Raw genomic sequence first — 27,469 nt, 5'->3', positions numbered from 1 at the left:
CACTAGTAAATTACTCCCACCTGCCTCTTTCTACACTCATTTCTGCACAAGGAGGGATTGCTGGCCAATATTTAATTGTTCGCAATTCATTGTTCAGATTAAAACACCTAAGTACTCATGACCCAAGTGATAGTTCTCTGTAACATGTGACCATCTGGAAGTGAATGGAAAGCAAATGGGAGGCAAACTTAAAAGACACCTGGATGAACAGACCTATTTCTGCCGACCTCTTCTTGTCCATATGCTGATTTATTGAACTGCATCTCACCACAGCCCTCTGAGTCGAGCATTATCACCATTTTACAGTCAGGAAACTAAGGCTCAGAGAGATTAAGTAATTTTTCCTCAAATCACACAACTCAACCATACAGGATCAGAACCCGACTCCAGTTTTCTCTAATTTCAATGTCCCCTCGTTTTCCACGTCACACTGACTGTATATTTCATTTTGGAAAATAAACAATGACTATCAATCTGAGACACATAGGAGCCTTTTCTTAATTCCTGTCTTTTTAACCTGCTGCATAGTAGGAAGGTATACATTTGACGTTCGTGGGCACTTTCTTCTTAAGAAGTCTCTCCTATATTGGTTTTCATGTCATTGGACTTTCCTGGCCCTTTCAACCCTCCTCCTTCGTCTACTTATTCCTCTACTTTTTGTCTCATCTGATTAATGTAGGAATCCCCTGATTGTCTATCCTTAATCATCTTCTCTTATCTCTCTACCATCTCTCTCTTGAAAAATTCATCATAGGATTTCAGATAAGCACAATGATTACAGGGCTCTATCTCCAGCCCCTCAATCTCTCTGAAATTCCTCTCCCGTGATTCCATACTTCGTATTCTACTAGCATCAGAAATTGATACATCGAGACCTGCATGTATAATTTTCTTTCCAAAAGCTATGCTTCTGTATCACCCATCTCTTTTAACAGCCCAACTCTCCTTCTAGCCAACCAGTTCAAGATGATTCAGATCATACTTGACTCTCTCTCACTTCCCTCATCCAAAGAGTTGCCAGATCCTGTTGAAACAACCTCAAAATTTCCACTCCTATCATCATCAGAAACCTTTGAGAAACCTTCTATCACATTTTTCTCCAATATTCTCACTCTCAGCTTCCCATAACATGACTCTACTCACATCACAGCCTTGAGATCTAGGACTGTGTGACTCCCTAATGTTTATGGGATGAAGTTCACCTACTTTAACCTTCCTTATGTCTTAGGTTGCTGAAGTAGATTCCCAGCTGCTTCTCCAACCTTACTTCTTCTCCCCTTCATACACTTCCTGACCCACTCATCTTTCCCGACATAGTTCCAGTGTTTTCCAGACTTCATGACTTTGGTGAGACGGGAATCCATGCCTTCTACTCTACACAACCAGATCCTGCTTGATTTTCAAAACTCAGGGAAAGTGACTACACCTCTGGAAGATTTTTCTAATATCCCCAAGTGGAATTCATCTTCCCCTCCTCTGAATTTCTATACTATCTTATTTTTCACCTCTTGTGTAACATTTTTATCTTCTACCTCATAATATGCAGTTATGTATCAGATAGACCCATTACTTGACTGAATTCTCTGATGGTAGGAATCACTTCTGATCCATCACTATAGTCTTCAGAGTGCCAAGCATTGCCTTAGACTTAGTGGATCCTCAAAAAACACTTGTAGAGTAAGGTTATTTTTCAACAAAATCCCCTTCTTATTTTTTCCCACAAATCCCAACTGACAACCATAAACTGAATACAGGACATGTTTATAGGTCATCTGGTTAATAAACTGTCCTTCAAAGTCAACAGACTGTTCTTAGATGGCTCTGTTTTATTTCTATGGCCTTAGAGTGGAATGAAGTTAGCAAATCTGTGTAAGAGTTATATACTCAATGAATTGTTATGAAAACTGATTCTATCTTGATTTCTCCAATAAAACAAAAGTCCACTTAAAAGTGAAGCCTACTTTAGAAGTTCAAAACAAGTTATCCAAGTTATCCACCTTTGGAGGCAGATAATGTGTGATACAAAAGGAAGAAGGAGAAGGAGGAGGAGGAAGAGAAAGAGAGCTTTTTAGCATCAATACCATCCAGCTATGGACTTTTCAAATGTTTATGCTTCTTACGAGCCCTGGGTTAGTAAGAATTACCATCATTTGACATAATTGGAATAATTTAATCTCTATGGCAGAGAAAGACATTCTGCCTTTGATTTAGGATCTCATTGAGAATGATTAAATGACATCTCACCACAAGTAATTTAATATAAAATTTATATGCAAGGAAATAGGAGATTGTTTTTCACTTATTAGCTCATTTATCACATCCTTCCACAAAGTTAAGTTGGCATCTAGCCCAGACAATGGTCAAAATGCATTGTTATTTAAATGTTTTGCTTTGCTATTTACATGACTTCTCTTTACTTAAATAATGTTTTTTAAAGCTTTCAATAATATCTTCTTTATAAACTCTAATAATTTAGTCATCCACTCAAGAACTTTTTATTATGTACTAGGCATTTTACTAGCTTTACTCTCATGGGCTTATAGGCTACCAGGGGAGAAAACAAATAACAATGAGGAAACAAATACACTTGAGCTATGGAAGAATTAAGGAGGGTGTTGGTAGATTCAGCAGAGAGAACATTATTAACTGGAGTGGCCAGCTCTCTGACACCCAGCAGCTGAGAAAGAGCCAGATAGCTAATGTTCTGGAAAAGCTAATGAAGATTCTCGGAATAAGAAAGAGCATCACATGTTATAGGCAGTGAAAAAAAGGCCAATGTATTTGAAGAGTAATGAGTAAGAAAAAATGAAAAAATAATAAAGTTGGAGAAATATTTAGGAATGAGAACATAGAAAATTATCTGTTCTTGGTAAGGCATCTACATTTTATTCCAGGAGGAAGGGGAAATCATAGAAAGGTGTTATGCGAGAGAGGGATGTGTTTTAATTTATGGTTTGCAAATTCATTTTGGCAACTGGATGGGAGAAATTAAGGTGTGTTGGGAGGAAGTGAGGATGGGGAAAGTGAGAGAGTATTGCAGAGTCCAAGTGAAAGGTGATGCAGGCTTCAAGCAGGGTGGTGGTAGTGCAAATGGGGAGAAGTGGCTGGAGATCTACCTTTATGGGGGTACCCATGGAAGTTGCTGCTGGATTGTACGTGGCAGGTGAGAGAAAGAAAGGACTAGTTTTCTGACTCAAGAAATCCTGTGAATAACGATGTTATCTAATAGATATGGAAGCTGCAGGAGGGAGAGGTTGAGGGCAGAAAATCAGTTCCATTTTGAACCTTGTGTGTCTGAGATACTCTTAAGACAACCAAGGAGAGGCCAAGTAAGCAGCTGACACAAACCTGGCGTTTGAGGACAGGTTGGAGCTAGGTCTGTATGTGTTGGAGTTTCCAAAAGGAGATGGCATTTAAAGCTTTAGAAGTGAATGAGCCCACCTAGGGAGAAATAAGTCTTGAGAAACTCCAATATTTAGGGTAGGGTAGAGGGGAGAAGCCAGACAAGTAGCGTCATCCAGTCAAGAAGAAGAAAAATGAGATGACTATGTTGTCTTGTAAGATGACAAGGAGCATATTCCATAAAGCAGGCCTATTGAGTAGAATGGTTCTGAAAATTGGAGTTAACAAAAAAAAGACCATAAAGGTCATAAGAGTAGTTTCAGTCAACTTTTGCCAGACCAACCCTACTAAGTTGTCTCTTAGGCCTATGAGTGGAACATCCAGGGGTAGCAGAACTGGGAGAATCATCTATAAACACCATTCAGTGAGAACAACATCTCTGCTTCGTGGTAGAATCCACAGTGAGGTTACCTGTGTATAATAAGTATATGATAGATCATTCAAGAATGAACCTGTAGAGAGAACCAGCCTAATGAATCATTCGAAGTCCACTAAATCTGCCTTCACGTGACTTCCCAACTCTTCATACAGGTGAGCAATTTTCCATTCAATTTTCATTTCCAGTGCCATTCATCCTCTCCCAGACACTTACCTCCTGGCATATGGGACTCCCCTCGAGCAACAGAAATTTTTCTTCCTATTCTCTTCCCTTCCCCCACACCAAATTATTCACCAAGAATGCTCTGGATAGGTGTTGTCCAATGTAGTAATCACTAGTCGATGTGACTATTTACATTTATTAACATTCAGTAAAATTTAAAATTCAGTTTCTCAGTTGCACTAGTCACATTTCAAGTGTTCAACAGCCATATGTGGCCAGTGGCTACTGTATTGAATAAGGCAGATGTGGAACATTCTTATCATCTTTGAAAATTCTATTGAACAGTGATGCTCTAGACAATGACATTTCCAATGAATCCATGGGCTCCGAGACACACTTCCTCAATACACTGCAGTGATGGTTCTCAATTAGGAAACTGACACATAAAGGTATCTAATTGCATCAGATACTGCATATTGCCTGCCCAATACTCTTTTCCCCTTGTTAATACTAGGGGAAGCCTCATTTTTTTCAGAGAGGTGATAATAGTTCATCTGGAAAATATTTGATTACTCAGGCTCCTTTTGACCTAAAAGTGCCCCCTAGGACTTAGCTCTAATAAGTGAGATATAAGAGAAAATCTCTTGGGTGAGGTTTCCAGGAAAGCTATTGTCTTCCAAAGAAAATGGGACAGACTCAGCTAGCATGTTATCCTTTGCCCTTTGTCCTATTTTCCCTTTTTTTCTTTCCTGGAAGATGAGCACAATGGGAGATTTTCAAGGAGCATGACCACAAAAGTTATACTCGAAGGGCAGAGAGGAAATAAAGAGAGAAGGTGTGTGGGACTTTGACGGCTCTCAGGTAGTTACCTCACCATCCATCCATCCCTGAAGTGACAATCTGCAGGCTTGTAGCTGAACACGGTCCTAACTGGTTGTGTGGTGAGGCCATTCAGGATGGCTGCGCCCCTGCTCTCTGTACATCCCCTGCTCGACCAGTCCCTGCTTCACTCACTTGACCACCCAATCCTCTTAATTATAGGCTTAATAAACATACTGTTTATGTACTTGCCCCTTGCCCCAGCCACTGGTTTCCCTGGTAGCTGATGAGCCAACCTGACATCAGTTCCCCCCATAAATGGTAACCTCCTCCTCCCTGGAGTAGCAAAGATTGCTGCCATGTCCTGCTCTCTACCATAAATGGTGCGGTGTCACTCCAGGACCTTTTGCTGCAGACTTATAAGATCCCCTGCCCGGTAAACGACTGATGTCTCTTTCTTCAGTCTCCAGGTTGGGCAACTATAAAGTTTATAGGCCTGCAGGGTGCATCCCAACACTGGTACACTTACAAACTCAGGAAAGAGGTTTGTGATTTTAAGAGGTAATTTGGAGATAACCACACTGCTACCCACATTGTCCAGCTAAGAAAGGCGTGGCCTGAGTGAGTGGTCTGAACCTTCCTCAATGTGAGAATTCCAGCAATGCCTGGGAAGGGGGTAGTGGTCACTGCACTCATACTCTCAGGCTGCCTGATCTTCTTCAAATTGCAGCCACAAACCAAAGAACTCCCTGAAGAGATGAAATGTGAACTGACTGTATAATTAAGAGGTGGCTCTTCATTATCCCTTCTTGTTTCTTAAATTGTACTCATAGTCTCATTTCAGGAGCAGAGAGGACAAAGCAGAGAAAAGCAATAACCAGTCCACTTCTTAGTCTCACCCTGGGTATATGGAGTACAGGAGGGAGATCTCTGGTTTAGCTTATATTAATTCAAAACAATTAAACACACATGAGCCAACATGTAGATATATTTTCCTTATGAAATCTTAAAATCAAGTACCCTAAAAATGAATACATCTTAGGGACTACCTCTCCGGACGAAGTGTGTTTTTCTTTCAGTAGTGACATCTGATTTTAAAAATCCATGCAGTTGTAGGTCACATAAAATTTTTATTGTTAATAGGGATGTTTTGAGAAGATCCACATGTGGTCTATGATCATTGAACATGACTTACCAGTAAGTAAGTGAGGCATGGTCTTACTTCCTATTGACTTTCTCTTTGACAGTCCCTGCCATGACCCTCATTTTCAGGTTGTAATTTTGGTGCAATCAAAACTGAACTGCTTAAAATTATGTAATTGCTTACATTCACCTTCAGGTACACTTGCTAATTTATCCCAGCCTCACAGAATTGGTTTAATCACTTTCAGTGTTATTGTTGAGAAGGTGGATAAACATCATTGGCTTAGTTCTCATGAGCCCACTGATTAGGTAGGTTTACAGTTATTTTTTGTTTTACTTATTCCTTGTTTGCTAAAGTGCTCAGGGAGTCCCTGCTTTGGAGCCAGGGACCCGCATTTTGATCTCTGGCCACACATTAAATACGTGCTTCTTGTCCGTCCCTCCAGGTGGAAGGCCACAGACACTATGGCTCGGTGTCTGGCAGTGAACTGAGAATATTACCCAAATTTGTGATGTCAATTTTGTTCTCAGAAGCTACACCAGAGGGGTGATGTTAATGTGTTTCACACACTCCTCGTAGTGAGATCCCCCACTGGCTGCCACATCATGGGGAGACCAAATGCTTTAAACAAAGTAGCTGCCATTCCTTCCTCAAGGCACAGAACTGCTGATTCGTATGATGCCAACTTCCTTCCAAAACATGCTGTAGCTGGTGAATCAAGAAATCTAAAACAGATGTATTTTTTTGTCCTGTTTTGGAGATGGACACTTCAATGAACTCCATATCGCACAGATGTTGAGGCTTCTCTGGCTTAGAAGTCTTATGCCCCATAGGAGCCCAAAATCTCTTCTCATTATTCCTTAAGCATAGCTTCCAGAAAACCCGCAAGGGACATGCCTGGTGGCAGAGTCACAGCACTCATGGAAGCCAAAAACAATGGCATTCCCATAAGACATTCACAGTTCATTCACAACCCTTCCTAATCTAGTTGAAATGTATCGATCATAGTTCACATTACCATGAGCAACGTTGCCTGGTAACATTGGCATCTACCATCTTCATCTGTTTCCAGGGAGCTGGAGTGGGGAGGTTAACAGAGGGTCAGAGTCTCTTGCAGCAAAGTAAAGGGTTTCGTTAGCCTGTTGTCCATATTATTTCTAATACTGTCTCCAATACATCCAAGTTTTTCCATCTTTACCGTCCTCCATCTAGCTAAACCACATTCATCTCTCACTAGGACGCATCTCCTAAATCCACGTTCACCCACCAACCCCACAAATACACACTCTTCCCAGCAATCCAAACTTCACCCGGCAGCCAGAGGTACTTTTTAAACAGAGTGATAACGCTGTTGTCTTGTGTAAACCCCTTGTATGGCTTCCGATCATCGCTTGAGTAAAGCCCCAAATCATTAACACAATTTACAAAATCTGTCATACCCTGCTCCCCTTTGCATTCTCATCTATCACACAGGGTTTCTCTCCAGTTCTCAAAAAACCCTTAAACATGTCACCCTCCCTTCCTGCATATGCCTCGGCACACTTTGTTCTGTGACTCCTGGGTCCTACCCATCTCTCCTCACCTGGCTACATTCTATGCATTCAATTACCAAGTATGGTGGTCATGATGCTTAGCTGATTAATACATGTCAAGCACATGTCATGCATCATATCATTTTTACCAGATATGAAGGCATTAGCAAAGCCTTCCATAGCCTCCAGTCTATGTCAAAGCCCCTATCATGTATGTTTCCATTGAACTAGTGCTTCTCCTTTCAGACCATCCGCCTCATTATCTTTCCTTTCTCAATGTTACCCTTTAAGCATAATCATCAACTCCAATAGATTCACCACTGAATCTCCAGGGCTGGCAAACAGTGTTTGAGCTGTTTGAGCTGGAGCTCAACAAATATTTCTTGAATTAAAGAAAAAAATAAACGATTACTTCAGTTTCAACCATGCAGAATGTGGAGGAATATCCACATTGGAAATATTTAATTCGAATTTGAAGAGTATGAAGCCAGGAGGGAATGATGCTAAGAAATCATCTTGGCAGACACTGACCTCAAGATAAAAGAGGAAGAAAGAAGCAGAGATTACTCGAGGACAGTAAACAGTGAGCAGAAAAGACATGCAAAGGCCATTTCTAGGGAAATGCTAAGATTTATTAGTAAGCTCTGAGAATTGAGCAAGAAAAAAAGATCAAGTGATTATGAGAGAAGTGAGAGAAGAAACAGGGGGAAGGTGTTTCTGAGGTCCAGGAGACCATGTCAGGGGGGATTCTGAGTAGAGTAACCACAGCTCTACACTGAAAAGCGGTCACGTAGAATGAGACCTGAACGGCACCCCGGATTTGGGCAACTAAGAATTATGGAAAAACCCCATGGAGTCGGTTATACAGAATGGTGGGAGATAGAGCAAGTTTCTATGGGTTGAAGATTGAACCAAGAGGAATGCAGACATACAGGTCAGAGGTAAAGGCATCAAGGAGATCAAAAATATTTAAGGACATGCTTGTGTTTGAGGGGCAGTGCTGGGCTTTACACGAAGTAAGTATGCAATGAGTATTTGCTGATTTAATTATTACATGATAGGATATTATTAAATAAGAAGAGATGTTCTTATGATAATGGATATTTTCAGATAGACTGAGAAATATAGAAACTTTGGCGATGCATGCTCTTACTCAAGCCCTAACGGCCAGTGTTTTCTTACCTGTGCTCCTCCCTGCTTGCAAACCCATGAGAAGCTTCTCCATGGAAGGTGCCCTGCTGAGGAAGAACCACTAAAAATACTTCTGAGATGCATATGGCCACTTTGATTTGGTAGCTCAGTGTCAAGTGTGAGGATAGAAACTGCACTATGTAAAAAGAACAGACAGGAGAATTCATCTATGCCACCCAAAATTGAAGACAAGACAGTCACAGTTCTGAATAAACTGTGGTTACAAAAGGAATTAAAAAGCAAACGTGAAGCTCTGTTCTGTGTTGCACATTTACTGGAATCCACAGCATAAAATTCCACCTGAGTGGTTATGTCTATCATTCTCTCTATATGTATATAACACTAATGATAATATCTAATGTATATACATGACACATGTGCTAAGTACTTTATACACATTAACTCATTTAATCTCACAATAACCCTACAAGAGACATACATTATAATCATCTTTTAAAGGTGAGAAATGGGTCTTATGTAAATTGCCTCAGGTCATATGGGGAGTAAGTGGCAGAGTCAAGGTTGGAACCAAGAAAGCCTCATGTCTATAGTCTTAACTACTGTACTATGTTGCCATTTACATTTCTAAATAGTTAAGTACATTTACATAAATGTTTGTGAAAGGAACTTGTGATCCCCTTATCAGCAGGTTTACTATGTCGTATACTTTAATGCTGAAATTACTGTACGTTCAAACTTGTTAATTAATGGCATGTTTCTTGTAATTTCTGTCCAGAGAACAGCTGAGACATAAATGAAATTCAAGGCTATAATAGCCAAGGCTCAAATAATTCCTTCCATAAAGCAGTGCTCAGAAAATAGAGGAATTAAAAATCACAGTACCTTGATGAACTGTCTTAAATCATAACTGGAGGCCAAGTGCAAAACTCACGTGGGAGGTGATGTTTCCAGTGAGAACATGAATTACAGTTGATCTTCACTATTCGAAGATTTCGCATTTGATAACTTGCCTACTCGCTAAAATTTATTTGTCTCCCTGAAATCAACACTCGAGAAGCTTTCCAGGTCATTTGAGAACACGGACCGAATGGTGAAAAAATTCAGTTGCCCGAGGTTCACATTCCCAGCAAAGATCAAAGAAGGTCACACTCTGCCTTCTTTGTTCAGCTCTTACGCTGTAAACAAGTGTCCTTTTCCCAATATACTTGGTGCTGTACATTTTGCGTTTTTGTGCTTTTTGTTGGTGATTTCAATGTTTTTAGATGGCCCCCAAGTACAGTGCTGAAGTGCTATCCAGTGTCCCTAAGTGCAAAATAGTCTGCGATGTGCCTTACGGAGAAAATCCGTGAACCAAATAATCTTCATTCAGGCATGAGTTATAGGGCTGTTGGCCAAGTTCAATGTTAATAAATCAACTACATATGACACAATATGTCTTTACAAGACACACACATAAAACAAGGTTATGTATTGATTGGTTGATAAAAATGCTGCAAACAGAGGCAGGAACCTAGCTAGTCCCGTATTTCCCTCAGGAGCAGTGAGTCAGTATTTGCCAAATCCCTGTTCAAGACAACTTTATAGACCACAGCCACCATGAATACCAAGACTAGACTTATCTTGTCGAGGAACACTAACAGAGCATCAGTGTGGACTGTAAACTATGTGCAGCTTTTCTAGCTACACGTCACTTCAGATACACATGAGCTGACCACGGATGGGGACATCCCTCTCCCTCTCCTTCCTGGAACTATCCCCCTCCAAGCAATAGGACTGACCATCAGAGTAAAGAGTCACAAAAAACTACACACTGGAATGTGTACAGATGTGTGCATAGGCCCTAGTGCAGAACCTGTCGCAGAATTTAAGGCTCCAGGCTGTCAACTGGGCTGCAGAGCTCAGATGAAGCAGGAGAAGGTAAGTGAAGCCAATCGTTGTTACCTACAGACAATCTTTTAAATTATTGGTATTGGACTTCCCTGGTGGCACAGTGGTAAGAATCTACCTGCCAATGCAGGGGACATGGGTTCAAGCCCTGGTCCGGGAAGATTCCACATGCCACGGAGCAGCTAAACCCGTGTGCCGCAACTAATGAGCCTGCACTCTAGAGCCCGCGAGCCACAACTACTGAGCCCATGCGCCACAACTACTGAGGCCCACATGCCTAGAGCCCATGCTCCACAACAAAGAGAAGCCACCACAATGAGAAGCCCATGCACCGCATCGAAGAGTAGCCCCCGCTTGCTGCAACTAGGGAAAGCCCACGCACAGAAATGAAGACCCAATGCAGCCAAAAAAAAAAAAAAAAATGAAATTACTGGTATTATCTTAACCCGAAATCTCTCAAGAACATTATCTGTATGTCAAAGTGAAATTTAAGAATAACAACACAAAATATTTTCAAGAAAAATTTCCAAGGTGAGTTTCCTTTACCTACTTGAAAAATGTTCCAAGATCTTTCGGTCAGTAAAATGTCTTTAATACAATCTAAAATATAAAATTAAAATGCATAGGTGATTTCCTAGAGCTGGTTGCTAAAATTTAAGAAGAAATACCAATAGAATCCATCCAATTATAGTGATCAAAGATGCTTTGCTTATCTGATTACTATTGTACTAATATTTGTTGGCTGCTAGCTGACACAGGAGAAGCAGCAAAGTTTTTCCAACCTTGAAAACACGTTTGTGCTCTGATAATTATGTTTCAATGTCATCTATATTTGGGAAGATCAACATCTAAGAATTAATCTCTAACTGTGTAAGCAAGGATCTCCCAAATCGTAGCCAAGGCTCTACCAGGAGGATAAGATATATTAGCCTGTCTCCAGCTACTGCCTAGTCTACTGTGCCCCATCCTGTATCCAATCAAAGAGAGGATGGATTGTTGGTAGGAAAATCTAGACGGTGGTAAAGAATGAGAATCTGCACTGTCCAGAGGATAGACCACCCGGCATGAGAGTTGCAGTCCTTCCACATGTGTATTCTGGCAGCTGCAGGAGTCTCCCAGCAACGTCATCCTTTCTGTTATGATGACTTTCACTTGGCACCCCCTGGGTTCTCTGCCCCGAGGTTTTCTCCAGCTGCAGAAGCCTGCTCTGATCCTGTACCTGTGAGGCATGCTGGATGTGGCCTGGCAGTTAACGTCTCCTAGAAGCAATCCTCAACCAATGACTGATGATATAAGAATTGTGTGTTTTACTCGGGCTCCTAGAGTTCCATCCTCTGTGCTGGGATGAAGCTCCAGTTGACCACAGCAGTAACTGGTTGACAGCACAGTCTTAATCGGCTGCCCCTCCTCCATGCCACACTTTCCCACTCTCCTACCAGAAACTCCTTCCCCTTTCCAAGGACTTGCATCCAAATCCTTATCTCAGATTCTTACTTCTCATAGTTTCTCTACAAAAATAATTCTAGTCTCTGGGGCAATTATATTTCTGATTGTATATCAAGTAATTGGTGTTCTGGTTTGTACATTGGTCTTTTACTAGTTTGGCTAATGGGAGTCAGGTCCCTCTGGAACACAGAGGACTCTCAGTCAATGGACAAATCCAGAGTGCAGACACGCAGAGTCAAGAATTAGTCTCAAAAATTATCACTTTGTGAGATGCTTTCTCACTTAACTAGTAAACATTTGATCTCTTCTAACAAGCAGATATATAGATTTGCTTTCATCTTTGGTTTCCTCCCCAAAGAGAGAGAGGAAGAGAGATTCACTGGGGGAAGGGGGGACTGGTCATTTAATGGGTATGTAGATATGACAGGTTTGTAAAATGTCAAGTACTTAACAACAACAATAAAAAGGACTATTATCTGTTTAGATATGTCTGACAACTAACACGAGTGAAAAGAGAATCTAAACTAAAAATAATATTGACATAAAGTCAAAACAGTGGGATATCACTCTGGGGGAAATTGTGGTTTAGAGAGAGATCTGTGAACTGAACTCCACAGCTGCAACCCTGAGTCTGGCGCTTTTCAGTGATGGGACATTAACACCTCAAACCTCATTCACTTTTCCATTTGTGAAATGAGAAAAGCAGGAACTATCTCTGAGGATGTCTGTCATGGGAACTGCGAGAGATAAACGACCCGGCCCAACAGTTATTAAAAAGGGCCTTTTCCCTTGGCTCACAGAGAAAGGAAAGAAGAAAATATTTTTGATCAAATTCCAAGTGTTTTATAGTTGGTTAGAGAGAGAGTTGCTAGATAGATATACATGGAGGTCAGAGAGATGATAGAGGCGGGTGGTGTGCCAGCCTTCCATCACTTGTACGTACATGTGCGGGCTTTTTCCCCAATAACAGTGCCCAACTGCATTATGATAATTGTCTTAAAGAGATAGAGTTATATTCTTTTAGTGTGATTCCATGTCCAGTTCACCTCAATTGTCCTGGAAACCTGGGAGGAACCACAATTGGCATGCACCCTCTCTACAATACGGAGCCTTGCAAGACTGAACTAGAACCCTGGTGACCCCCTTTCCCTCCCCTGGATGAAGCTCAGGTGGACACTGGCAACATTCTACCCCTGGGACTCTCCTTTCTGCTGTGTTAACCTTCGTGACGACCCTCCATCTGTCTCATTCTTCCTTTGCACAGTTTATTACTTCAGTAAGTTCGTTTTGGGGTCTCAGAGCCAACATGGAAACTGAGTGTATATCTCTGGTGATTGTGTAATTAACTTTGAATATAGTCTTACTGCTTTATTTTCCAAGTCTCAGGTGATACTTACTTCCCTGATCCGTTTTTATCAGTAATCAAAACTGTAAACGGGTTGAAGCAAACCCTTTCAATGTCTTCAGAGGACTTGGTTTAGTCTCCACCATCTTTTATCAATAGCATGCTTTATCCTTTCACATACATACACGTGGATTAAATCAAGAGTCCAAGGTCCTTACCAACCTAACGGTATATTGCTTTTAGGTCTAATTGTGTATTGATTTTGTTTATCTTCTTATTAACAGAATTTTTTTTTTAAAAAAATGGAGAAGTAGGATAAGAAAGGCAGGTGAAGCAGGCTGCAGGTAGGGAGCAGAGGGCTGTGAGAATTGCTCACCTCCACAGACCACGCCGTCCAAGTCTTCGCAGCGGCGATCGTCACACTCACACGTCTTGCCGTATACTCTGCCGCCTCCCGGAGGGTAGCAAGTGCATTCGCCACACTCACACTTACCTGCAAAACATAAAGGCAGAGTGCACTCAGTAGGAGGCTCACAGAATCAGGAAGGCTTTGAAAGGAAGCAAGCATCCTATTAGACTTCCTGGACCAGTTCTAGTCTGTGGCTGATAATAGCTCAGCAAATACCTTTTCCTACCTCCCTAAGGTTAAGCTGAAGGTCAAGCGCAAATGCCAAGGAGGTCGGTGGGAGCTGAAGAGACAACTCCTGGCTCATGTCGTTCCCATCTTCTACTTTCCACTTTCTGTTTCATTCATTTTTGAAGAATAATCCAACTATTAAACTCTCTCGGTATTTCATATTCCACTTATGATGAGACCATTTAACATAACTGAGTCAATTTTATATATTTTGACATAATTTGCCATAATGTGGTCATTTAAAAAATATTTTTAGTGTGGGTCTGTCTGCCACATCAGAAAAAAAATGTTCATAGGTACATTTCAACCTGATATTTTAGTGATGATTTGGCATCCATTTTTGAGTTCATAGAAGTCATTTCAACATGGAACACATGTCCGAGTGCATGACCTAAATATCTTATTATCCTTGACTTAAAGTTGAAAAATATAAACATGTTTTGGAATGAGTTTGGTTCATAGTTTGGGGATTTCTTAACTATTTATCTTTATGTCTTTTGTCATTATTTCTGGAGCTGTAACTATGCCTCAAACACTATAATTCCTTCAATTCTGTCATTTTGTTGTCATAATACCACACATTGACTAGCATTATCACTGTCATTTTACTAAACAGGATATGGAGACGTACTGAGGCCAAGTTACTTTCCCCGGTGAACCAGTTCTTAAGGGATAGATTCAAAATTTATATCCATTCTCATTACACTTAAAAGTTTGTGCATCTAAACATTAAGCCATATTGTATCTTAATATCCTCATAATGCAGCACCAGGAGGCTGTATGAGAAAGTACATTTCTTTTTTCTGAGGAATTGGTACTGGTTTGCCGGAAATTCAGCTGAGTGACTACTCCGAGACATCTGTTACTCTCTGTCATTATCCCAACCATCATAATTACACACCCACTGAAATGATCATAAGATACTTCAGGGCTGACCCTGCAATGTTGTTAGTCACTCTGTTGCTGCATTTGTGTCTCGTTAAAGAAATTCTGAGCTGGGATATGATGGAAGAAAGAAAAATTAGTATTTAGAATCATATAATTTCAGAGTTGTAATTAAAGATGATAATCTAATGCAGTGACTCATAATCTTTTGTGGCAGAAATGGCGGGGTTATGATCCCTTTGAGAATCCAGTGGAAGATATGGCGATAGATAATGTTGTTCTGGCCACCCTTCAACCCATCTCTCCGCCAACTTGGAGGCAGTGCCAAGTTCAGCAGGAGTCAGAGCCCCTCCTCTTTCCCCAGTGATACCCCCTCTTCCTATGGACTGGCAGACAGAACAGAGACACGCCAGACGCTCTTGGCCGGGGCTTGGATTCATGAGGGTGAAAGCAAGGCACAGGGCTGTGGCAGAATGCCAAGTGTAACAGCACAGCAGTGAGCATCCAGGGGTAGTAGAGCTCGGCACACAGAGGCTGAAGTTCAAAAGTGATGGCTGCAGGGGCTGGTCCTCGGCAGTGCCTTGCTTCGCTGGGGTGCTGCGTGAACTGATTGTCCAAGCTTGTGTTCTGAGCCTAAACTCTTCTAATAAAATGACTTTTCATCCCAGTTAATGACCTCGGTTTCTGTTGCACGCAATCAAGAACTCTGAGTGGCGGGACTTCCCTGGTGGCACAGTGGTTGAGAGTCCGCCTGCTGATGCAGGGGACACGGGTTCGTGCCCCAGTCTGGGAGGATCCCACATGCCGCAGAGCGGCTGGGCCTGTGAGCCATGGCCGCTGAGCCTGCACTTCCGGAGCCTGTGCTCTGCAACGGGAGAGGCCACAACAGTGAGAGGCCCGCGTACCACAAAAAAAATAAAGAACTCTGACTGGTAGACCCCAGATCTCTCCCTGGAAAGATATACCAGCACGTGTTTATTTGCTATAAAATGTCAGGAGGATCCATGACTTTCTGCAGTTTATTTAATAGATGAGGAAACTCAAGTATGCTGAGGCTAAATGACGTGCTTAAGGCAAGCAAAGTAGACATAAGCAGTGTTGGTGCTAGAACCCAGATTTTCTGAGGCCTGGTTAATCTCCTCCTGTGCATAAACACGCTGGTTCTCTCATAGGTAGATGTGTGAAGGACAACAACGATCCAGATTGTGGAGAGAGGCAAAATATAGGACCATCAGCAGTGTGGCCCTGTATGGTTAACTAGTCCATGGCGGACAGATGTGGGAAACTTCAACCACATCATTCCTGACAGGTAATCCACTCCCAGTTACCAAGAAAACAACAGTTTTTAAGTTTGAGGGCATATGTATTTATGCTGACCATTTTATTAGCATTTTGAGGCATACAGGAAGTTTCTGAATATGTATTATTGGCTTCTTTGAAAAGGATGAACTAACTACTGGCATATGTGTTTAAATATCTCCATTTCACTGTTCTCATTCTGGATGGGGTCTTCTATTTCTCCCAATTTATCCCCCCCCCCTTTTATACAGTTGGATAGTAAAGTGTTAATATATGGTCCTAGGTACCTTTTTTCCCTGACAGATTGTAATTCAAGCATCTGTTTAAAATATCACACAATAATTAACCATTTTGCAATTCATTTTTTAGGCCATGTATCTGTTGGTGTTTTAAAAATATGTTAAGGCAAATATTAGCTGAATTAACTTTATGTATGTAGCTCTAATTTAGTTTATAGGATACAGTAGATTCTGATGGGATGGCAAAGCATTAAGCATCAAGAAAGGCTAATTTGTCACAGATAGAAAGGTAAAGAAGAGTAAATTCTTCATGTGGTCCACATTTTAAAGGGCATTATTTTGCTGTGTCAGTTCACAACTTCACTCCATTCACTACCAGGACATAGACCTGCCAGGTAAATTTCCGCTCATCCTTTAAGATCCAAAGTAAATTCCACCAAATCCATGACACTTGCACCCTCCTAATCACTCATCTTCACAAAAACACCAGAATTAACTGCACTTCTCATGTGTCCTCATAATGTTTAAACCAATATTTATTGAACAGATGCACTAAATAATAATCACATGTAAATAGTTTGGTAACTTTGACACAAAGCATGAGCTTTAATGGAAGAACTTGAATTTAGAATAAGACGTTTCTCCCTGGAATGCAAAGGCATTTCCAATCACCTGAATACCTTCATTTGTGTTTTCCACAGTTACATCAATGAAATACATTCCACAGCAAATTCATCACCTTTATTCACAAACTTACTCCTTTTCCTGGATTCTTTTATCCCGGAGAAGGTCGCTATTCATTTAATCTGTCACTGGGTCTTGAAAAAACTTGACTACATACTTGATTCCTTCCTTCTTTTAATTAACCATTCTTCTCCTTTCAATTTCAAATTTCATAAAATCTACTTTCTTAAAACATAGCTATGATGATGTAACTCCCCTTCCCATGACGGTCCCACATGACCTTTAAGGCAGAGATCAAATTTCTCAACAGGGCTTTCTACACAAGACCCAACTCATATTCCTAAGCTTATATCCAACAATCACAGTGCACTCGTGTTCAGAGACTTCGTTTTGTGCTCCATTTCTTCTCTCTGCCATGCACTCTACAACTTTCTCTATAAAATTTGACCTAGTGTTCAATAGCGAGCTTAAATCTGAAATCCTCTATAAACCCTTCCTTGCCATCCCTGTTTGGTCACCTGGAGGCTTTGTTCCTTCTCTCTGATCCCCCAGTACTTGGTTCACACCATTAGTAGATCAGTGAATGCACACATTATACAAAATAAATACATGCCTGAACCCTACCATACATAGTGATCTATTTATGGTCCAGGCTGATTTGTAACCTATTAGCAGCCAGCAAAGTTCTCTGTTGAGGTAGTAGCAAACACAAGCCTCAGAATGGGAGAAAATATTTGCAAACGAAATAACTGACAAAGGATTAATCTCTAAAATATATAAGCAGCTCATGCAGCTCAATATCAAAAAAAACAAACAACCCAATCCAAAAATGGGCAGAAGACCTAAATAGGCATTTCTCCAAAGAAGACATACAGATAGCCAAAAAATGCATGTAAAGATGCTCGACATCACTAACCATTAGAGAAATGCAAATCAAAACCACAATGAGGTATCACCTCACACCGGTCAGCATGGCCATCATCAAAAAATCTACAAACAATAAATGCTGGAGAGATACAAAATTAAGATAGACATTTAAAAACTTTTAATAGGGGGCTTCCCTGGTGGCGCAGTGGTTGAGAGTCCGCCTGCCGATGCAGGGGACACGGGTTCGTGCCCCGGTCTGGGAAGATCCCACATGCCGCAGAGCGGCTGGGCCCGTGAGCCATGGCTGCTGAGCCTGCGCGTCCGGAGCCTGCGCGTCCGGAGCCTGTGCTCCGCAAGGGGAGAGGCCACAACAGTGAGAGGCCCGCCTACCGCAAAAAAAAAAAAAAAACTTTTAATAGTAGGGGAATACAGGTAGAGTACATGAGCACACACACCCTACAGGGTTACAGAAGGTTCCTGGAAAAGGTGAATTCGGAATGAGTCTTAAAGTGTTTGTTAAATGTTAATCAGGCAAAGAAGAAAGAAAATAAATTTTAATGTAAGATTCAGTTAAAAGAATGGGCTCTGATTTTAAATAAATCTGTATTTTAATCCTGGCACACCCAATGTTAAATGTGATTCTTTGGAAGACTAAGTTAAACCTCATTTATTACAGCTACAGGATGGGGATAATAATAAAACTGATCACATAAGGTTTTGGTTAGGCTAAATATTATCATACATATCAAGTACATAGGACAGGACCTGACACATAGTAAGTGGTCCATAAATAATAGATATTATTATTTATATTTTTATAATTAAAAAAACATATTGGGAGGCTTGAATTTCAGTAACTCACATAAAATCCATTCTTTTACTTTCTGATTCTATTTCTCTAAAAAAAATAAACCAACTGTATTTCCTGATCCAGAATGAGATTATTTAAGAAGAACACCATATCATCAAATGCACCTGCTAGCCTGGGAACAGAAGGTACACTCTCTACAACCTTATTTTCTTCCACTTTTTAAAAGGGCAAAACCACACTTGCAGTACATGCTCAATATTTGGAGAGTAATTAGAGGCTCACATAAAACAGAAAAGAGATTAGCACTTTACTAACACAGTCCTCCTTTGCCTAAAATAATAGGTTTACCATAGCAACCTGATTGTACTAGGAAAAGCTCCTGCCAAATGCACCCGAAGTTCCCTTGAAACTTCTATGAGAAGGAATTAAACACTTCAGAACTATAATATTCTGTACTATTTCATCTAAGTACAAATATTTTGTGTGTGAGAATAAAGTAATCTTCCATCAGACATTTGAAAGTGAAGAGGCAACTTTCACCTTCCATTTCAAAATGAGCAGTGAGACTTCTTATAATTCAAGCCACACTTTGACACTACATTTGCTAGCCAAGGAAGAGATGCTCGTAACTTTTTTAAAACATGGATAAATGTCAATCCTTCTGTTTGTGTTTTCTTAGTACACAAGGATTAAAGTAATTAATCACAGACCTTTGTGAGGAAATAAGACATTTAAGCAAATGTTGTACTGATATAGTTTTCTGTTGTTTGCCCTTAGAGTGTCTAAAATTGAAACTGGGATATGGGAGTAGCAGGCTTCACTTTTTTCTAAAGGTTTTCCAAGGTATTGAGCAGAACTTCACAGAGGAAGTCTATTAGAACTCTAAGTAAGAGTATCTCGTTATTTCAACCTTAAGATTAGTTTCTATGACAATAACTAAAATTACTCAATTCATTTATTTCTAACAAAAATTTTATGAATTAAGTAGCAATACATACTTGTTTACCAATATAACGAAGAAACTATGTGATAGACCCAAGGTTAAAAAATCAGAGAAAGAATGAGGTTGGAAATGTGGAGCTTAGGTAATTAATCAATTAAGTAATTAATCAATGTGGCCCATCCTGAATGAGTCAATATAAATTAGAATAAGAATCTCATTCTTTGTACCTGATAAACCCATTGACTGGACAGTGGGCAGTACCTTGCTTCAGAAACAAGGTTTTGGGATTCTGCAAACAAAAGTCCTATCACATCCAGGCCTATGCCTGGTATTGAATTATTGATTCCACAGGGCATAAGTAAATACATGCAATTGTAATTCACCATGCAAGACTCTATGGGACAAATGTCACAGATAGAAACAGACAACAAATGCTATTTACCAGTGAAAGATTTGATACAGAGAAACGTTTCTATATAAAGTTTCTTGAAGATAAACTATATTTGGGCAAAAAAGGGATAAGGTAGAATCAGGCCTTAATCACTTTTAAATTCTTGCTTGGTTCTGTTACTTTAAAACATTCAAAAGTGTGAGTGAATATATCATTTCCTTAATACACATTTCAGGAGTGCTAATTAAATTGATTTGAAACAAGTGTGGACATTCTTCCCACATCAGGGATAATGAGAGAATTTACTTTACAAATTGAACAATGAAATCCATCTAACAATAAATAATACATTTCCATCAACAAGCTAATCTTTTAAAATGAAGAAAAAATATACCATAAAGCAATATTTTCTCCTAACTTATTTTTTAATTATTCTTTATTTCTGAATCTACCAATATTAGTTTTCCCAAATCATAAAACATTAGAAAGAACATTGAGTATATATGTAAGTGTATACATATATCAGAATATATGAGTATATGTACATTTAAATTTGAAGTTATTGTAACTCCATGTGAGCAACTTATCCTCAAATGGCTCAGGTAAAAAGAGTTCTTTGTACTATTCTTAAGTCTTCTAAGATCAAAAGTATCTCAAAATAAAAATATTTTAAATTTTAAAAATATGCAAGTAAAATTCTAAACATAATTTATCTATGCAGCTAAATGTTTTTTAAAAAATAAAGTCTTGTCAACAATTATATATACACTTAGCCACGTGTTTTACATTCACTTTTGGAAAATATCCTTTAACGTCATATTCAGGATTTAAGCCCATTTTTTTTCAATAAAGCAGTGTCAAATATATGCAGAGCCTGGGAATCATGTAGTCAAAAATGTCAGAAATTCAATAAACTTAAAATATAAGGCTATAGTGAACTTGCTTTAACTTTGTCATTTTATAGCACAGTTAACATATTCAGGATTAATAGGTAAGAGTTACAGGGAAACAGAGTTTAATACTGTAATAAATAACATTATACACATCAGAGTAGTCCATTATGGAATGTGCTGCCATGGTAGGGAGTAAGCTTCCATCACTGAAGGAACTGAAGCCAAGAAGGCAGTCTTTGATAAGAGTTAAGAGTTTGTGCTCTAGATTCAGAAAGACCTAAGGTAGAATTTAATATCCACCACTTATATGCTCTATAATCTTAGAAAATAACTAAACCTTTCTATTTTAAAATTTTCAAAATTGGGAATACCTACTTAATAAGTAACTTTAAGGACACCAAAACAGAAATATATTTTTTTAAGTATTACTGTTTGGATTTCCTAAGTACCACTGTGATATTTGTTTGTGGCACAGTGTTTAAACTTTAAGAAAAAAAAAATAAATGTATAACTTGAAGAGTAAAAGGCTTCCACAGAGGAGCTTCCCTGGTGGCGCAGTGGTTGAGAGTCCGCCTGCCGATGCAGGGGACACGAGTTCGTGCCCCTATCCCAGAGGATCCCACATGCCGCGGAGCGGCTGGGCCCGCGAGCCATGGCCGCGGAGCCTGTGTGTCCGGAGCCTGTGCTCCGCAACGGGAGAGGCCACAGCAGTGAGAGGCCCACGTACAGCAAAAAAAAAGGCTTCCACAAATAGAACCACATATTATAATTTTATATAACTGGAAGTAATATACCATTTTTTCACAGCTAATCTGTTTCTCCCTCAATATGAATGTCTACTTCCTTTTTTGCTCTGCCAACAATATATTTCAGATAACTTATGGTTTCTGTACTAAGTAATGCTACTTCTTTAAAAGGTATTTTATTCTGACATTATTTTTCAACAAACTCCTATGGCACCTGAAAGTCCTATCTCCATTTTATCTCTAGCCTCAGAAATAATTTTTGACTAGCAAAACATCAATATATAAGTCAAAGCCTCCTAAGGCAGCCTGGATTTAAGTGGCCAAGATCCTAGAGAAAAAGGAACCACAGGGTAGTGAGTTCTACCCAATACACAAATAATCCCCTTCATGCATTTGTCAAGCCTGAAATTTTTTAGGGCAAGAGGATAAAGCATTAAGCAGAAAGCCACATCTAAAAGATGAATAAACTAAACAGAGCTTTTGGTTTTTTCATCTGGGTGGAAAGACAGTACTTGGAACTCAGGGACCTTTGAGAAGGAGGGCATTGATAAACATAACATAAACATCCCAGGTTTTCACTTTAGAAATCATTTTAATGCCTGATTGGATTGAGGTTATCTGCCTTTGTACATATGTCTGCCAGACAAAAAGTCAATTGTAAATTATCTCTTCATGGAAGATAACATCATTTACAAAATTCTACCAATTTTATTAAACAATATTTATACCCAATTAAAAAAATAGTTATATCAATAGACAAGACAGAATGACTAAAAAGGAAAGAGAAAAATAGACAATACAAAAAGGTCCAAAAATGATACAGGTGGCCAAACTAGAATTGTCAGTAATGGACTTTAAAATAACTATGATTAATATATTCAAAAAACTATATTACTAAATGGAGAAATTATTCAGAGAATCACCTATAAAACTGAAGTAGAAATTCTGAATTTAAAAATACTGTTACAGGGCTTCCCTGGTGGCGCAGTGGTTGAGAGTCCGCCTGCCGATGCAGGGGACACGGGTTCGTGCCCTGGTCCGGGAAGATCCCACATACCGCGGAGCGGCTGGGCCCGTGAGCTATGGCCGCTGAGCCTGCACGTCCGGAGCCTGTGCTCCGCAACGGGAGAGGCCACAACAGTGAGAGGCCCACATACCGCAAAAAAAAAATATATATATATATACTGTTACTGAAATTAAAAACTGAATAAAGAGAGTCAGTGGCAAATCAGACACAGGAGAAAAGAGGCTTAGTAAACTGGAAGATAGGTCAGTAGAAAATATCCAGACTGAAGCATAGAAAACAAAAAGAATGAATAAAAAAAGCTTAAGAAATACACTGGACATGAAATAATATCCAAAACATCTAATTGGGTACCCAGAAAAAAAGACAGGATGAAGCAGAAGTAATATTTTAAGAGGTCATAGATAAGACTTCCAATAGAGCTGTAATGGACTGAATTGGACATAATGGCATGTAAATGCAGAGGGACAAAAATAGCCAAAGCATTGTTGTCAGAGAAAAGTGGGTGGAGAAATTACAATACCAGATTTTAACACATACTATAAAGTTATAGCATTTAAGAGTGTATTGCTGGTAAAATATTAGACAAATAGACAAATGGAACAGAATGAAAACACTGGGAAAAGACCCATGCAATATAAGGTCACTTTATTTATGACAGAGATGACATCACAGTACAGTGGGGAAAGGTTGATTTTTCAATAAGTGGTTCTATCTTGCCTGGACTAGTCACTTTTGCTTTTCAGAGATTGCTATCTGTTCTCTTCTCACATATTGTTACACTATGCTATTGAACTAAATGATCTCTAAAGTGTCGCAGATGTATTCACAGAATTTGATTCATAAATCATCAATTGTAGCTACCAGACCTGTTTTCTAGTTAAATGTTCCAAATGTGTCTGGTCAAGTTGTATAATTTGTTAGACTCTAACGGCAGCTACCAAGGTATTACTTGCAGTATTTTTCTCAAAGACTGTTACTATGCAATGCAAATATAAAAATCATACTAATTTATACAACTTATATCTAAATATTTAAACTATGGCCTTCCATCACAAATAGAAAGTTGCTTGTGGTTCCCTTCAAATCAATTTATTTTCTAGAGAAACTAAGACCAACACTTCCTACCATTGGCTAAATATAGAAACATAATTCCAAATAATGAAACTTACTAGGGTCATAAGTGATCCAGATTGATGGAAATATAGATATATTCTCAAAGTATATCCTAATGAATAGTGCCTGTAAAGGCAAAAAGACAGTAGTTAAAAGTCATGGAAACAGTTCAGAATGGGGGAAGACGTATGAGAAAAATTGCTTGACCTTCTTTTTCACTATTTCAAGAAAATGAAATACGTAGTCATAGCAGAGACCACAGAGACTTCATGGCTAATCTTAGCTGCCTAGAAAAACTGAATGATGACCAAATCGATGAGGGTGCTCTATGTTTCTTGGACGCTACCAGATAAAAGGAAACATTTCATTTTGATAAGAGTATCACAGGGTAGTGTACAGATGTAGGAAGAAAGAGAAATATGCTTCCAATTAAGGGAAAGAGGAAAGAAGGAGGGTGCTAAAAGAGAAAGAACTCTCAAATACCTGTGATTATCTGCTTGTATTATCAATGAAAAAGAAGGTCAGAAGATAAAGGTATTGGAAATGCAGATCTTTCATGCAAACCTTCACATCTCCCTGACTATAGGGAAATGTAGGAGAAATAGTAGTTTGTGTGAAATAAAACCTGATCTTACTTTGGGTCCCTTCATATTATGAGTTAATCTGTGCTTATGTGTCTCTCTTATTCAAATCTTCAATAAAATCAAAGGAGTGAATATAAAATAATAAAAACAAAATCACACGTAATTGCTAATGGTCAAAAACATTTATGCCCTTGCTTGAAAAGCAATGTCTTTTTTGAAGGAACAGGAAATTGCAGTATCAGCTCTTCAGTGAAACGACTTCTGCTTTCACCTTATGTATCAAAAGAAATAGGCCATTCAATCACTTATAGCAATAATAGTTAACATTGCTACTGCCAAAGCTATTCAGGGAATGAAATGAGGTAATGAAAGAAAACAAAGAAAGCCTATGTGATGCTTTAAACAATGATAAACTCTACATCACACAAAAAGCAGTGTTGGAGGAACCCTGATTACTCTTGTCTTGAGACATCTTTGGCTTAAATACATCTGATTGCCTGAGAGTCCAAAGGATTGATTGCTTGCCCATGATGTGTTATGTAATGAGAAACTGCATTAATTCCACTGGGAATTTTAAATAGCATATTCCTTTTTTTTTTTTCTAGCAAATGACAACTGCTGTGTGGGAAGTATAGTTAATAAACATTCTAAACTTATTCTCCTCCAAATCTAAGTTTCTTGTTTATCCTCCACTTAATTTTAAATTTTATTTTATTTTTTGGTGGGGAGATATGATTTTAAATGAGTTTTCATTAACTTTCACTTTTTGAAATAGTATTACAAAAGATATATTACAATGAAGTACATAGTATGTAGGCTTTAGCTTCCAGCAATATGAAGAACAAAAAAATATTGGACCTAAAATAAAGTGTCTGTTCCATTGCTGGGCTTATGGGAAGTCATGTAATTCTTCAAAAACTATGAGCTGGGGACTTCCTTGGTGACACAGTGGTTAAGAATCTGCCTGCCAATTCAGGGGACGCAGGTTCAAGCCCTGGTCCGGGAAGATCCTACATGCCGTGGAGCAACTAAGTCCGTGCGCCACAACTGCTGAGCCTGTGCTCTAGAGCCCAAGAGCCACAACTAATGAGCCTGCGTGCCACAACTACCGAAGCCCACGAGCCTAGAGCCCGTGCTCTGCAACAAGAGAAACCACCACAATGAGAAGCCTGCGCACCACAAGGAAGAGTAGCCCCCACTCACCACAACTAGAGAAAGCCCGTGCACAGCAATGAAGACCCAACGCAGCCAAAAATAAATAAATAAAATAAATAAATTTATTAAAAAAGAAAAAAAACCTGTGAGCTGGAAAGGGCAATTACCATAAGCCCATATGAAAGAGGTCCTGAGGGTAAAAGCCTACATCAGCACTTCAAGCAATGAAAGTGGAGAAGTTGAATTTGAGACTCCTTGAGTAAACTGGGGACTCTGGAAAGAAGGCTAAAGAGATCCAAGATCAGTAATATCCTGGGAGAATCTAACACAAATCTTGACTGAAGAAAGGTGTCCTGAATTTACACTTCAAGATTTTCTAGCGTTTAGAATAAACCATGTATAAGCTTACAACTGAAGACCAACAAATAGGTACACACAAGGAAACAAACCACCATGAGTGAAAGCCAGCAAAAACAATATTAATTTTAGCTCTGTGCTACAGACTTGATATTGTCTAGAAACCTGTCTTGCTATCTTTTTTCTTGAATATATTTTCCATAGTGACTCTAATATCTGTATCTGATAATCCCAGTAAATGGGTCATTTATGCATGTATTTCTATTGGTTGTTGTTGTTTCCTTGGTTTTGTTTCTTATTTCTCTGACTGAATGTCAGAAATTGCATATGGAAAGATTACAGAGCCTATGGATCATAGCCTTTTCCCCAGAAATAGTTCACTTCTTGTAAGCAGATACAGCAATGTGTCTCATCCTGGGGAAATTTTGCCCCCCGGGGGACATTTGGCTATGTCTGGAGATATTTCTGACTGTAATGATGGGTTGGAGGTGCTACTGACATCTAGTAAGTAATGAACAGAAACAATGCTAAACATACTACAAAGCACAGGACAGCCCCACAGCAAAGAATTATCCAGCCCAAAATATTAATAGTGCTGCTACTGAGAAACCCTAAGATAAGTGACAGCAGATCACCTTAATCCAAATAGAGATGAGCTCCCCTGAGGCTGAGTTGCATTTATTCCTTGTTTACCCCTCCCCTTTCCAAGAGGTCCAAACACACTGGCATCTGCACTCATGCACACACATACATATGCACATATAGACACTCACATGAAAATTAGCCCACCCGAGTCTATACTTCCTCCTTTAAGACTGATCATTGTCACCCCCTCTAAGAAGCATTGTCTGCCACTTCCTCAGTCCCCATATACAACCACCACTGAAGGCTTGATTAGGTATCACTATGATGTTTAAAACAGAACCTTGGCAGCACTCTAGCCTGATACTGATCGATACTGATCAATCTAAACAGATACTGGTTGATCTAAAATGTACTCCATGGTGTTGAGTCTGCTTAACAGTTTTTAATCTAGGCTGCTCATTTGCATCTTGCATTCAGTTTTTATGTAAATCGTTAAAACTTTATGCCATTACGTAAGACTCCCACTCACTATATTTTTTAAATGTATTCTCTCATTATCCCCTATTTTAAAAATCCCCTATTTAAAAAATCACTTCCCTAGTTTCAAATCAAGATTTTTAAATATCACACACACACACACACACAAACACAAACACAAAGTCCCTTTTACTTTTAAAATGATGATTTAACTGATTTAAATGTAGTATTATCAAGGCAATACATAATTATAAATCAATGCAGGATAAATGTAAATGAAAATAAAATAATACATACAAGGCAGGAAATCCCCCGTTAAACTCAGCTCCAGGGACAATTATTGTTAACATTGTAATGAATTTCCTTCTAGACTTTCATCTACACTTATTTTTACATATATGAGTAAACAAGGCAATATAATTTTATCTCAAGTTATAACATAAATATCTTAGCTAGGAGCATGTTGTAAAGGATTCATTTTAATTAATATCGTTCTTCCAGTAGCCCT

At 39.2% G+C, this 27,469-nt stretch overlaps 1 protein-coding gene across 2 annotated transcripts in view; it reads right to left on the bottom strand.

The window, feature by feature from the left end:
* Positions 1–27,469, bottom strand: part of ITGBL1 (integrin subunit beta like 1) — a 208,687-nt gene that overhangs the window by 15,116 nt on the left and 166,102 nt on the right. For both annotated transcript variants that reach the window (XM_081214839.1, XM_081214840.1), the window contains exon 8: positions 13,645–13,761. In XM_081214839.1, the coding sequence (XP_081070965.1) occupies positions 13,645–13,761 (117 nt within the window). The remainder of the gene's footprint in view (positions 1–13,644; positions 13,762–27,469) is intronic.

Source organism: Mesoplodon bidens (assembly GCF_964165515.1).
Source record: "Mesoplodon bidens genome assembly, chromosome: 17".
Lineage (NCBI taxonomy): Eukaryota > Metazoa > Chordata > Mammalia > Artiodactyla > Ziphiidae > Mesoplodon > Mesoplodon bidens.
The sequence above is the reverse complement of the archived record's forward strand: the minus strand, read 5'-3'. Positions and strand labels throughout refer to the sequence as shown.